Source organism: Eptatretus burgeri, chromosome 1 (assembly GCF_056783735.1).
Source record: "Eptatretus burgeri isolate ZD-2024b chromosome 1, Ebu_testis_v1, whole genome shotgun sequence".
Lineage (NCBI taxonomy): Eukaryota > Metazoa > Chordata > Myxini > Myxiniformes > Myxinidae > Eptatretus > Eptatretus burgeri.
The window spans coordinates 154,643,883-154,659,460 of record NC_140961.1 but is presented as its reverse complement, the minus strand read 5'-3'; the positions used below and the strand labels follow the sequence as shown (position 1 = coordinate 154,659,460).

Here is a 15,578-nt window from a genome sequence, read left to right as displayed (position 1 = left end):
AGAAGGAATATTGTATTTTCAACAAAGAACAAGCTGCATTGGAATGATATTATTTGAGCTTTTCTCAAACACTCGAGATATCGATGTACTGGTAACCAGCACTTTAAAAACAATGAAAATAGACTAAAATAAATTTTGGAATGAAAATCAGTTTTTGCTTCGACTTTCAATTCCAGATCAGGACTATAAATATTACAAATAAGTCTTAAAATCAACACAAGTCACGCACTTGTTTGCTGGAGCAAAATTATTCTAATTATTGCTTTTCCTTAGCTTGAATGCAGCATAGCATTTTGGTACAAAAATACAACTCAGAATCCCAAAGGCAGTCCCAAGGAGAGCAAATATTTCAGAGGCGGTAGAATATTTTCCCTGTGTACTTGCATAGGCTGGAACAAAGGCCAAACATATGAGAGAGCAGACCAGCATGCTGAAGGTAACAAATCTTATCTCACTGAATGATGGGGAAATTTCAGAAATTTTCACAGAAAAACATAAACATATCAAAATCAAGAGTCCCAGGTAAGAAAAAGCACTGATTGGCCAAACAGGTGATGAATCTCGACACTCCAATATGACGATTCCTGGATTTGCTGATGTATTTTTCATTGACGTTGAAGGGTTCCATAAGGCCCAAGAGATACACAATAACAATTGAGGGCTCACACCCAGCAACACGAAAAGTCGTGGATTTACTCTTCTCAACATTATCCAGAAGTCAATCTCCGTAGGTGGATCTGTAAAAATGTTTCTGTTCAGTGAAGTCTTATGAGATAATAAAATATGTTGACTTTAAGGAAGAAAATTGTAATTAGCATTTATTATAACTGTAACTCGATGGTATTCATAGAATGCATTCCCCACATAATCTTGAGAAGGACTTGGTGTGAGCCAATCCTGTTCAAATTTCAAGTTCTCTCTCTATTGAGTGCAGTCTGTGGCTGCTGGTTGCATCATTGGTTGGGATGTGGCTATGCAGCTGATGCAGTGTCCCTCTTACCAGTACACTGGTACTCATTTTGCCAACCTCGGAAGGATGACAGGCTGAGTCAACCTCCTGGTGTATATTAATACAGCATCCAACGGGGCTTGAACTCAGGACCCTAGGATCCCAAGCCGCCACCATACCCACTCAGCCAACACCATGCTTAATTTCAAGTTAATTGGATGGAAATTGACAATTTCAGAAATTTCGGCCAATGTTGACTTCCCAAATAATTGCTCGTTGAATTAAATGACCAAATGTGAAAATCCTCTTCAAATTACAAGTCAATCAAGTGAAAATTGACAAATTAAGTAATTCAGCCTATGTTGACCTTTTGGTCGATGCTGACCTCAAAAATAATTGGATGGTTGAATTCAGTGTCCTGAAATATAAATCCTCTTCATATTTCAAGTTAATCGGATGAAAAATTCAGGATTTTAGAAATACCACCTTAGTTGTTGACCTTTGGCATATGTTAACCTTTTGCCCTTTTAACATCAAAAACAATAGCCTTGTTCCAAATGACAAACTCTACCATGCGGTAATTTTGCTGAAGATCAGTTTAAAATTGTGACGTGTAGGCGATAAACAGAAAGACAAACAGACAGCCAGCCCGCCAGACAGATAGACAGACAAATCGACAGAACAACAAAATCGACTGACCAATATACTTGAAAAATCTTCGATTTTGCAAATGACAGACAGACAGGGGTAAAAACATAATCTCCGTCCACCTTTGGTGGCGGAGATAATAAATTGTTTAAAGAACCTCTGAGTGAGTTTTCTAACACTTTGCAACTCCACTCATTCGTTCCTCTTTATTTCTGGCTGTGTTATCAACTTCCTCTTCAACCTCATTCCTTTGTCCAGGTCTTCAAGACAGCTGTTGACTTCTATCTCAGATAATCTCCAAACCCAAACCATATTTTTTAACCTCGTTAACCACCACAAACCACCCCAATCCCTCCTTCCAAATTTCCACTTTTCTCTCCTGAAAATTTCCTTCTCCATCCATATTTTCCACCCTATGCATTCTCTCCTGTCCCTCAATCCTCACCACATCTATTCTTTGTTCCAGTCTGCCTCTTTCATGGCCTTCAATTCTGCTATTGTTGTTTCCCCCACTTTCTCTGCTGTTCCTCTTGTCTTTTTGCATTCCAATCCATTCAGTGCACTCACTCTCCACAAGCCTCGACGATGTATACAAAAAAGATGTCGAGGTGAGATATCAAGGTGATGAGACCAACAGTACGTTTTCAGTGGAAATTTGTGAAAAACGATGTATTTTGTGCCAAAGTGACCACCTTGCATCATTCTGCTTCCTCTTGATCTCAAAGTGATCAAGTGTCTCTGGAAATATCTGCATTGTCAATTTGGATCAGTTGCTAAATCATCACTTTCGAAGATCCTGTGGTGTTATTCACGAAATATATATTTTTTATAAAAACAACAAAGGGGTGCATATTAATTGGCTGTCAAATAATTATTAATTGACGTAAATCAGGCTGCAGTGTAAAAACTTACCTTTTGTTTGCAAAAGCATTTCATAGGTCCTGCTTATGACACAAGAAATGACAAACACAAGGGAAGTGAAGGCAAGTGTTTGCCGTAATGGACAGGTTGCATCTGTCGGTTCACCTACAAAAATAATAGTACAAACAAAGCAACTTGTCAATGCCAAAAGTAAAAGTCCAACTCCCATTCGCAACTCATGAAGCAGATACATCATCACACCGATGAGAATTGTGAACACAAGTCCAACTGCAGTACATGTGAGCAGTATCACACTGAGGGGGTCTGAAAAGTCCAAAAACTCTATAGGCATTCGAACACAACCATTATTTTCCTTTGTCGACCAGAACATCTCAGGACAGGAATAGCAATTGGGGGAATCTGCAAACAATTCAACAATATATATCAGTGAACCTCACATTTGCTTTGACATTATTTTGGAAAAAAATTCTCATAAAATTGTCATAATTCAATATGTATATCTGAGTCACAGATTTGTATTTCCATTTTAAAGAGAAAAAAAGCTCGGCAATGATCACTGCAATCCCCAATTACTGAAATTAGTTTGTAAGTTGATAGAAGTTATTTGGGCAGGTAATTTGTTCATTGAACATACACAGAAACTGCTTGAGCTGTTTATGCCATGTCTTGATTCACAACTCTGTGTCATTCTGTCTCTCTGTGTCTGTGCCTCTCTCTGTCTTCCTCTCACTCTCCCTCTCCATGTCCCTGTCCCTGTCCTCGTCTCTGTCTCTGTCTCTCTATCTCTTTCTCTTTCTCTTTTTCTCTCTCTTTCTCACTCACTCTCACTTCCTCTCTTTCTCTCTCTCTCTCTTTCTCACTCACTCTCACTCACTCTCTCTTTCTCTCTCTCTCTTTTTCACTCACTCTCACTCACTCTCTTTCTCTCTCAACTCCCTCTTTCTCTCTCACTCTCTCTTTCTCTCTCACTCTCTCTTTCCCTCTCCCCCTCTCTCTTTCTCTCTGTCTCTCCCTCTCTCTCATAAAATGATGTCTACATCCTCCTGAAAACGTCCAAGCCACACTCCAAAATAGTACCGTTGACTTTTTCTGGAACTGGAAGCACTGGCTGCAACTCGCATTGACCTACGTGCCACTTGCTGAGGGTGGCCAAGGCCTCATCTACATCAGCAGCCGGCTTATGGTCTTCCGGCTGCATTCCATCCACCAGCTTTTATCCAGGAATGAAGCCCTACTCTGGAAACCTCTGGCTAACTTTATATTGCAACTTGCAAGCAAGCTTGGATGCTGCCAATAACTTTTTTTGATGAACTTGAATCACATTTATGTATCTCTGCTGTCTACTTTCTATTAAGGAATGATGAATGCCTGGCAACCATTCTCTTTTTCTCATGAAATGGCGACATACCAAATGGAAATGTTTTTTGATGAGCCCTTATTTTAAAACTCTTTTCTGAAAAACAACTAAAATGATGGATGAATCTTCAACACTTTGTTGATGCTGGGCTGCTGCGGGTTAAAGACCTCAGGACATGGTCTGGGAATCATTGGTCGACTGCCGCTGCTCTAGCACAATGAAATGGAGTAAGATCTGTCAGAATCATCTCATGATTCCTTCAAGTTGGACTGTCGACTTACTGTAGTACTCGACAGGGATTTGAATCTTTTTCTGAGGAAACTGAGACTTTAACAGTTCACTTCCCTAAACTCCTTGTGTACTGCCCAACAAGAAATCCCTTGCCCTGGTCTGAACAAGCCTGATAATACTCCATTGTCTCCCTCCTTTCATTCCCGAAGAAAATTTAGTACAGTGCCTGTTTAAAATCTTTACTTGCAACAACATTATCAGAGCACCAGAATCGTTGAAAGCGAAATTTTGAACCCACCAGTGTCACCTACCTATCCCAATTGGAAAGGCTTTTTAATTTCTCACCCACTGCAAAATATATTGGAGATATCCAATGAAAAGTAATACAATGGATTTTACCTTTGAATGTTTCATTAAATAAGAGCAATAAACGTGCCAAAGTGACCACCATTGTTCATTTACATCGAGTCAACGAACAATGATGTCTTGGTCTGGAATGCAGTTCAATAACAAGCTACTCCATGAGCATTGTAGCACTGCTAAAAAATACAGCAGTTTTAAAACATTCCTAACGATAAAAAATATGTACATATTAATTAGAAGGGCATACCAGTGGTGTTAGAATATGTTCCATCACCACAGGGAATGCAGTCAAAGCAACAGAAAGGTTCTCCTTTTTGTCTGACTTTCCGTGTACTTGGTTTGCAAGGATCACTGCATACAGACCTTGGAACCTGTTAAATAAATTAATGATTTCATGAACACGAGAACTTCATTTTAAATTTTCAATATTGTCAAAGTCATTAATCTCGCCCAGAAAGGGATGTGAGACAACTGCAACATATGTGTGTGTGTGTGTGTGTGTGTGTGTGTGTGTGTGTGTGTGTGTGTGAGTGTGCATGTGTGTTTGTGTGTGTAAGTGTGTATGTGTGTTTGTGTGTATGTGTGTGTGTATGTGTGTTTGTATGGGTGTGTGTGTGTGTGTGTGTGTGTGTGTGTCTGTGTGTGTGTGTGTGTGTGTGTGTAAGCATGTGCGTGTGTGTTTGTGCGTGCGTGTGTGTCTGTAAGCACGCATGCGTGTGTTTGTAAGTGTGTGTGTGTGTGTGTGTGTGTGTGTGTGTGTGTGTGTGTGTGTGTGTGTGTGTGTGTGTGTGTGTGTGTGTGTGTGTCGTTGGTTGTGAGCTCCAGTTGTGGGTTTGAGGAGATGGAACTGAGTCCTCCCAGGACTCAAAGTATCCACTACCGCTTCAGTGAGAAATTGCGGTTCATGGAACAAGCTGTACAACTTTGTTGTTCTCAGAGTTTTGTTTTGCAGGCTCTTTTCAAGATAGTCACTGAACCCCAGATTGCCTCTATTGCGTTTGTGATAATGCTCCTGGGGAGAGTTTTTAATATATCAGTGAGGTTCTTATTTGTCATTCCTGTTGCTCAAATTATCACTGATGCAATTTTGATGCTCTTCAGCTTCCCTGATCTCTTGATCTCATTTTGAGGTCCTGGTATTTGGTCATTTTCTTGATTTCTGCATTATTAAAGCCAAAATCACTTGGTACTGATATCTTAATCAATAAATGCTGTCTTTTCCTTTTTGTTCCTGAGAACGAGTCGGGTCGCAAAGCTTTGTTTTCTATGTTCACACTCGATGGGATCATCAGGTCATAGGTGAGCAGGACATCCTTATTTTCAATGATTGCCCTTGGTTCGTGTTTCCATGTGTTTTCTGGAACTGGGATGTTGAAATTTTCGCAGATATGCCATTGAATCATTTTGTAATATGTGTTGTGCCATTGTGTGTAAAGTTGTTCTGATATGAGTTTTTTTCAACACAAAAGCAGGTGACTCATACTTTCTGTTTCTGTCTTGCAGAACCTCCACTTGTCCATGGAGCTCAGGACTGTAATGATTTGAAATCTATTGGTGTGGTGTCTGATCTTGGGCATTTGTTATTATTGACTCCATTGACACTTCAATCACCAAAAAATGGACAAACTTCTATCCTCTCATCCGAACTCTCTCATCCTTATTTGTGGTGACTAAAATTGCCATCATGCCGGTTAGCTATGTGTGGGTACCTCCCTCACCTGCCATGGCACTTCAGCAAAAGACTTCTACGACTCAATGGGACTCAAACAAAATGTTAACTTCCCAACCAGGAAGTTAACCAATGGTCTTCCATCCCTTCTGGAACTGATTTTGACCAATTTCCTAGAAAACATCTGCTGCTCTTCCTCTGCTCCAGTCGGTTCATCGGATCACTTTCAGGAGAGCCAGGAAACATCTTTTTCATCTCAAGTCTGAACTCTCAAACCTGTCTCCCACCTTCAAATCCTGCTGGTGTCCAGTTAAGCCTGCTTCTGGTGTGTGTCCCCCACCCATCCCCTCCCTTACCTCAAATGGTCGCTCACCTGATACTGCACCTGAAAAGGTTGAATGACAAAATTCTGCGTTTTTGTATCTAAATCTTGTGTCTGAAACCCATCACTTTCTATACCCACCTTAGTAGTCACAACCAGCTATTCCTACACTCTGAGTCCTTTTCTCCTGACAAGGTGGAGAGCTTGCTGTTAAACATCGACTCAGATTCTGCAACCGGTCCAGACGACATCAGCCCATGTGTCCGAAAAATCTGCTCTCCTTCTCTTGTTCACATTCTCTCTGTTCTATTCACCCTCTCATTTGTTCAAGGTCTACTGTCATCGACTTGGATGTCGGAAAGCATTACCACTCTGCATAAAAAGGTGCAAAAACAGATCCTTGCAATGACAGACCAATCAGCCTTCTCCAAATCATCAGCAATGTTATGGAACACATCATCGCTTCTGACATTAACCCTTCTGGTTTTCCCCCTGTGGTCTTGGTATATATATATATATATATATATATATATATATATATATATATATATATATATATATATATATATATATATATATATATATATATATATATATATATATATATATACCAAGACCACAAGGGGAAAACCAGAGATGTCACTTTTTATAAATTTCATGGTTATTGCACCTGCCACTAGTTGGCAACATAAGGTTTCCTCTCACAATATTACTTTAACAAATAACCAGGGGTGTCACATAATTTATATGGGATAAAGTTTAGCCGTGCAATGAAAAAACAAGTGTTGTCAAAGCTGAACAAGTAGAAACCCAGAGTTGTCAGTACTTTACTCCTGGTTATCTCCCTGCCATTGATGTTAACTGTTCCACCATAATATTCAGAGTTGAGAAACTAAAAAATGAAAGGTTGTAAAACTTTCACAACATAAACTCTGAGCACTTCAATGGCCTATTTGGTTATATCATGGGCTCCGTAGTTGGTGCATATCGTGGTTCAAGCCTGGTTAGACGTTTATTGTGACTTTTATGGGACCCACGCCGTGGCTTAATGGTTATCGCGTCTGAGTACCCATCCTCACTCGATGTACCCACCGCCTAATCAACCTGCTTAGGTATATGAGGGAGTCATATGAGGTGACTTTGGCGATCACGGGGGTGGTTTATCCTTGGTTTCCTCCCGGTTTTCCATCATATTAAGTAGTATGGAATAAGAAATGGAGAATCCGTCGTCATATAAGCAAAATACCCTTGAGTATGGCATTGAACGCCAATCAAACAAAAAAACAATGACCGTTTAATGTTGAAAAAAACAAACTGTGATCACCAACGTCATGCAATGTATGTTAATAACCAACAAGCATGAATTTGCTACACATCCTGGGTTAAAATTGCATGGCAATTATTAAACAAGGGAATAACCAGTGATGTCAGTTTGCAACATTGATTCGTTCTTTGCTCTTAAATTAAATAACACAGAAACTTGGCAAATGCTTCATGCTTAATTTGATCGGCTGATGATCACTCTTCCTTTTACTGGAAAAGAAATCTATATGAAATGTTGTGAAACAATCCACCAAAGTCTTGAAACTTTGTTTTTCAGTTTCTTCAAAATTGACTTATCCTGACATCTCTGGTTTTCCCTTGTGTTATTCATATATATATATATATATATATATATATATATATATATATATATATATATATATATATATATATATATATATATATATATATATATATATATATATATATATATATATATATATATATATATATATATCGAGGGATTTGTTTTCTTCCCAGAAACAACACACGTAATTCCGATGAAACTGGACAACAACCTCCCTCACCCATGATGTACCAATGTTTGCTCACAGCATTAAAAAGATCAGGGTCGATGGGGAGTAATGGGGGTGCCCCCCCACCCCAAAATATGTATTTGCTTTCTTCTCTGAAACTACAAACACAATTCTGATTGAACTTGACCACAAATTTCATCACTTACCATATACCAAAGTTTGTTCACAACATTAATACAATGGTGTTTAAGGGGGTGTACACGGGCATGCCCTCCAAACGAGGTATTTCCTTTCCTCTCAGACATTACACTTCTGATGAAACTTTAGTGCAACCTTCATCACCCATGATGCACCAAAGTTTATTCACGCTATTTAAAAAAAATCAGGGTCGAAGGGGATTTATGAGGGGAGAGGGGGTTTCCCCCAAAATAAATATTTGTTATAACATTGTTTCTTTGGTTCATTTTATTGATTCCATCCCAAGTGGACTTCCTTCTTCGTATCATTATTTTACCAGCGCCTAGGGGCATTGCCCCTAATTTTTTTCTCTTCTGGTGTTGTTTACCCATTCCTTTTATTTTTATGAATACAGTGCTTCTGCAAAACCTACGATATTGATGTCTTTCAAAGTAGATGAGTTTGAAATCATTTTTCTCATTGAATGGTCGGTCCACCTCATGAAGATTTTTGGCCATTTGTACTTTTCTATGCGATTGAGTTTTGTTTTCTCTCTTAGTTTTATCAGTTTTATCTCTTCTATTTTGTTGGCTAACTCTTCTTCCAATCAACGCTGCTCATCATCATCTTCACCCTCCTCCACTCCCTCATTCTGCACTTGTCTTTCTGCGCATCATCATCCACTTTTTCCACTTTTCCCCCTTCATATGTGCCTGAATCTCCTGGTGTTTGTCTGTAAATTGTTCTTGTCTCTCTTACATGGAGGAGGAGGAGATTGGGACCATACTCTGGGCAGATCGTTGGTGCTGCTTAAGCAGTTTCCTTGGCGATTTGGCACAATCCTGATTGGGTCGCCACTCCAATACAGTATACCAGCAAGCAGGAACTCATTTTTCTGACCTCGGAAGGATGACAGGCGGAGTTAACCCCACCTGGTATTAATTCAACAGTTGAGTGGGATTTGAACTCAAGACCCTATGATCCAAAGCCGACCACCCCATCCATAAAGCCAACACCAGGCAAAACAAGGGACATGCTCATTCTCACCTTTCACTGCACTCTTTATTTGCTGCCTTTGGACTGGCTCGATGTCGGGGGTTTGGCTCCTCATCTCATTGCACAGCCAAAACTTCCTCTTGTGCCATATTGGCCAAATCCCTGCCAGCCTTCCCTTTTTTCACCTTCAAACGAAGACTTTGCTCCCCCCGCTCTAATCTCTCTTGCCACTTGTTGCCTTGCACAGGATGTAATTTCTTATAGTCTATCTTTATATAGATATGTTTTACTTGTTGAACACACCTCAAATTTATCAAGGGGGACTCTCTCAGCTGTCGTAGCCAATTTCTTTTTTTCAGCTGGTCCCTGAACCGCTCACGCTTACCTTTCCTCCCCCATGACTCATGTATGGAATACGTTCTGCATTGGAGGATAACCTCCTTCTCCTCTAGGTTTTCTTTTGTAGTTTTCATCTCTGAAATGTTGTCTTTTATGGTGGAGAGACAGTTAACACCCTTTCAGCTTCTTGCTTTGGTGCATTACCAGGTCTCTTTGCATGGTGATGTTTCTCCTCTCTTAAGAAGGTGAAGTCATTATTTTTCAGAGCACACTTTCATCCTCCACGCAGTTGCCACAAAGATATGGGGTTTCCTTTGTAAGAGGCCTGTGACTCTTTGCTTGAGATATTTTTCTCCTTCTTATCGACACAAAATGTCCTGTCATTTCCCAATGTCCCATCTTCATCATCTGCCGTTTGTCTGAAGGCCCCTCTGCCGCGGGATTCGCCGTGCAGCTCGCGCAAGATCACAGATCATGCAAGAGTCAAACAGTATCACACTCTGCTCACTTTTCAATAAGCTTTAATACCAGAGCTGATAGCTGCCATCAGGGTCGATATCCTGGAATTTCCCAGCATCACAATCAACGCATCACCACAGTCCACCTCACAGCACTGGCCAAACTCGCACATCACAGAGCTGTGCACATTTCTTTTTCCCCTTGTCCACATGCCATTGGTCCCCTTAACCATGGCCACGCCAATCCCATCCTCCTTCAAACGTTTGCTTCTGGTGTCTGAGTTTCATTTTCATCAGAGTTCAGCAGAGTTCATCAGAGCCACATTTGTTCACAAAGCACGGTCTCAATCTATTGGACCCAGTGTTGACGGCACTTTGGGGGCATTCATGTTCCCGTATCCATTCTAGGCCCCTCCCATCCTTATCACAGATATCTCCCACCCCCCACTTCACTGTAGGCCCCCACATTCCGGGTCCAGGGTCTGCCATGTAGCCTGCCCAAGATCTACATGATCGACATGGCAGTGTTCCTCGTTCTTTGTTCTCCTTTAATGTCCACCTTCAGTGAATAGGCTTCCGAATCATCTGATGTCTTGGCAAATGTGACAACAGTTTGACCCGCCTTGCAGCATCCATTGAAATGGCACCGGGCAACGTTTTTCTTTCTCTCTGTGTTGGCTGCTCTGCCTGAGGCTTCAATGCAAATTTGGGTCCCGGTGAACATGCTGTGGTCTGAGTTCACCTTGTAGTGCTGCTTATAGACCAAAAGCCCAGACCAATTAATGGGCCACAAGCCAATACCCCCCTCCCTCCCCGCCCAGAGATCCCTCTCAGATGTATGTTCCTTGGAGAACATCATCACTCACAGCTTTTAAAATATTTTTCTCTGCCACTGCTTGTCCAATAGATGCAAAACTTTAAACGGAGGAGGGACTCTTCCGATAGCGAAAATTGTATTGATAATTCTGATGCGCTGGGCCATGGCCAGCCATGTTGGATTAAAGACAAAAGTTTGGACATCTTTTTCTCCAAAACCACTAAACGAATAAAATTGAAACTTGGCAAATGTCATTACCTCCCTATGGGGTATATTGGGTGATGATGATGATGGCATCAGTGAAATGCTATTCCAGCCATAATTGGTTAAATCAAAATCCTTATCCCAAATATCTGAAATTTCATAAAGCTGTTCTCCAACCTCATGTGAGTCAAAAATTAAATTTATGATGTCATTAGTCACATGATCTGGAGGCCATATTAGATTGAAAATATAAACGTCAAAAAAACTTCTCCTGAAGAACCGCTTGCCATGGGGAATATAGTTTTAATTTTATTTAATATCCCCCTTCATTGATGCAATTTAGCCTTAATGTCCACAAAAGTGGTTGTTATATATCCTAATAATTAATCAATAATCAATAAAGCTATGCATAATGGAAATGTATTTGACATAAATGGGTGCATGGATGATACGGGTATATGGGTCATAACAACAGTGGGCCATAATAGTCCTGTGTTCAGTTAACGATGGTATTTTTGTTCAGAATGGGTGTGTGAGGTGAGACGACGCAATCTACGAGTGCAGTTATAATTTTCAAAGATGAAATATAAGATACACCAAATATGCCATCAAACTTATAAACAATAGTTGTTCATTCATGCACACATACATATAAATACATATCACAGATGACTGAAGAACTACTTTCCTTGTATGTTCCATCATTCCATAAGATCGATTTGTTGGTGAGATGAAGTTGCTTCTCTGGAGGAGCCGATGACTTAAAATCACCAACGATGTTAAACTGGATTTGACCATTCTCATCCAATTGCCAGTTAATCAATTCATATGAGTTTCCAGATGGATCTCCATTTTTGTCAAACTTCACCAAATCACCGAGGTTGTTGATAAATTCGACATTCCTGAGATAAAACAAAAGCTGAAACATGTGTGAATGCAAACATTGGTGAAAATATACACTTCATCAGGTAATACAAGTGATGTCATATGTGATAAAGTTTCAATCAAGAAATAGAAATATAAAAACAGTAATTGCTGAAATGTTCAAGAATCACAAAAACTATAACACACAAACATCTTACAAGGAGGGAAAAAAAGAAAAAAGAAAAAGAAGAAACAAGTAAAAAAGAAATAAAATGTCATAGCCCCTGTTGTTTTAGTAACTTTGCTGTCTTGAGTTAAAGGGCTAGCCAATATTTATATACAACTGAAATGGCTGCCAGTCTATCAGTCAGCCTTATTTCATCATATCGCAAAATAAAGTGAGGGCACGTGTGCCCATCATATTCTGTGCTTGTGCCAAGTTTGAACAAAATCGGACCATGTATGTCTGAGAAATGGTTGGCGACACATTTAATAACAAAATGGCCACCAGTCAGACACCTTGAATCTGATCTCGAAAAAAAGTCATATGCTTATGTAAGACATCATTCTTTATCAGGGTGCCAAGTTTTAACCACATCCATAAATTTATGTGCAATAAATGGTTAAAGACGTGTTCAACATCAGAAAAATGGTTGAGGATGTGTTCATTCAAAAATAAATGGTTGAGGACGTGTTGACGTCGAGGAACCATAAACCCTCTGAGACCCCATCATTTTTTAATGTCATGAACAAACTTTGGTATAACATGGGTGATAAGGGTTGTTGTCAAGTTTCATCAAAAACTACCCTCCTGTTGCTTCCATCAGTCCAAAAAGATGTTCTGGCCACCTCGCATATAAGTAAGATTATTTACGAATTTCAGTGCTAGTGTGATGATAGATATGTGGGCCGCACATCTTTGACATTGAAGGATCACATTGAACAACATGTCCCTTTTGCGATCAGCTGGGGTCGGTCAACCTAACAGAGGCAATGAACTCGGGCTTGAAAGAATGTACACAGTATGACAACTATTATGTACACCAGTGCCTCTGCAATTGGATACCATTGACTGACTAATCCTCAGTGTGCAGAGGAATATCGTATTGGCTGGTTTAAAATCATGAGTAGAGGACGCAGTTTAGCTCACCTTCGTGCAATGGTGGCCACATTCATCCGGTCAACCAATCCCATTCTTTGTAGACAGAAATAATTTGTCCAAACTTTATATCTATTTTGAATATGATGGATCGAATGTGTGACAACTCGACCACTGTCAGTTGCTTCATCATGAACCCCCCAACTACCCCTCAGCAAATGAGCATTATATTTCCGCTGGTACTTTGGTGATTCATCTCCACATAATCAATATCCAAGATGGTTCATCTCCTTCTACTCATTATTCCTGATGCTCTATGATTCCACCAGTGAGGTAATCCCGTCCTTTCTTTCTCTCAACCAATCAACATTGAGGACATTACATTGTAAGTTTATAAACAATAGTTTGGCGTAAATTCTTTAGTCGGGTCAATTTATGACAAAGAACCACCAAACCCACAACAAATTGCAACAAAAGGTTTCTCAGTGGTTTTCATTCCTACTGGATATACTGATCAATAAAAAAGTATACCAAAATCTGACATCCGGAAATTGGTTAATAGTCATTTTCAATATGGCCACCACCGGGCTTTGAAATAAATAAAACAGCTATAACTTCTTCAATAATTGTGATAAAAACATAATTGTTGGTTCTGGTCCATGGTTTTTATGGATCAGCAATCCACTGGTGTCAATGAAATTTCGATCTGATCAGTATTTAACCTGAAATCCATGATGGCGGCAAAAAATGAAGGGCTTAAAATCAATAAATTGTCTCTGTATAATCAAACCTCTGTAAAGCAATCACCCAACATTTATCAAATTCTAACAAAAGGGTTTTCAGTCTTCTCTTTCCAGTAATTATATGTGATGTATTACATGTCAGGGGAATGTCCCTGGCTCTGATTGAGTAGCCTATCCCTTTCTTCGAATGCTCTTTCCCTGAATGTTTTGTTTTCTGTTTCAGGTTTAAAGAATGAGTGCAACTGAGATGCACGAAGATCGGTGTTCAATTTGCAAGGAGAGGCTTGAGGATGGAAGTGACATTGTGCAAATTCGTCAGAAGGGCGCTGATGGCATCAATGCAGCCAGTGTTCAGAGAGGTGACGATGTTTATGTGGCGGCTGGATGCAAGGTACACATGGACTGTCGTAAATGGTATATAAATAAACATGACATCCTGAATCAAAAGAAGAAACAAGGACCATCCAAATCGTCCAGGAAGCGAAGTTCACATGAATTGAACAGGCCTTTCAACAGCAAATCTGACTGATTGTTCTGTGGGACCATAGTAAACCCTGGAAGTTTTACTACAGTCATCTCAACACTGACGACTTTGCCAAAACCATTCTGGAGTGCTGTGAGAATCGGTCCGATGATTGGTCATTCACAGTGAAAGGGCGGATTGAGTACTATGGTGGATATCTTCATGCAGCTGACTGCATATATCATCATCAGTGCAGTGTCCATTTTCGCACTGGGCGTGATGTACCAGTGCACTTCCAGAGTGGACCAGATTCAACAAGTAGGAAATCTGGAGGTCTGATAGATAGTGATAAAGAGCAGGCATTCTCCAGAATGTGTTCATATCTTGAGATGAATGATGAGGAACAGATGATTGCTTTGTACCTTCGTGGCAAAATGGAAGTTTCTTATGGATGAAAATTCTCTTCCATACACCAACTACTATCTGAAGAAGAAAATGAAGGAAAGATATGGGGACTCCATTTATATTGCTGAAGGAGAGGGCGTAAATGACATAGTTACATTCAGCGAGAAAACATCACACATACTACGGTCATTCTACAAAGAAGCATTACGAGGAGATGAAGTGGCACAAAATAAGGCCATAATTGAGACGGCAGCAAGGCTGATCAAGAGTGATATCAAGAACGGTGTAGCATCTGTTACTGATCACTACCGAAAATAAGAAGAACTTGAACTTGACTCTGCACTGGAGTTCCTTCCAGATGCACTTCGAAATATATTGAATCGTCTGTTCGTAGGAAAAAAACACGCAACGTAAAGTGGCAAGTATTGGACAACCATTGGAAAGCAGTGAGACCTCGGGCTATCATTGCAACACTCCAGATTGGTCTCGCTGTACAGGTCCATTACATATATCAGTCAATATGCCTTGTGGAAACCCTGTGCAATATGCGGTACGGCTCGTCATATGGTGAAGTACTCCGTTTTGAAAAGAATTGCGGCAAGTTGTGTCACACCCGATTTACCAAGACAGCCGTAAACAGCACAATTCTGCATTCCGCCACACTAATCGGAGAGGACACAAATTTGTTGATGCTTTTGCTCTATGACTCTATACCAGATGGAAAACCACTATATTTCAGATCAGACATCCAGTCAAGAAGCAATCTGAAAGTATATGACATCAATCGGATGAA

The 15,578-nt window shown here is 40.1% G+C and overlaps 1 protein-coding gene across 1 annotated transcript in view; it reads right to left on the bottom strand.

Annotated features, from left to right (window-relative positions):
• The window catches only part of LOC147035795 (extracellular calcium-sensing receptor-like), a 56,606-nt gene that overhangs the window by 182 nt on the left and 40,846 nt on the right, over window positions 1–15,578 (bottom strand). Inside the window, exons 5-8 of the mRNA XM_085869547.1 lie at window positions 11,861–12,130; window positions 4,678–4,801; window positions 2,510–2,878; window positions 1–737 (exon numbers count right to left, since the gene is read on the bottom strand). The exon at window positions 1–737 is cut by the window's left edge and continues 182 nt beyond it. Of these exons, the coding sequence (XP_085725673.1) occupies window positions 253–737; window positions 2,510–2,878; window positions 4,678–4,801; window positions 11,861–12,130 (1,248 nt within the window). The 3' untranslated portion in view covers window positions 1–252. The remainder of the gene's footprint in view (window positions 738–2,509; window positions 2,879–4,677; window positions 4,802–11,860; window positions 12,131–15,578) is intronic.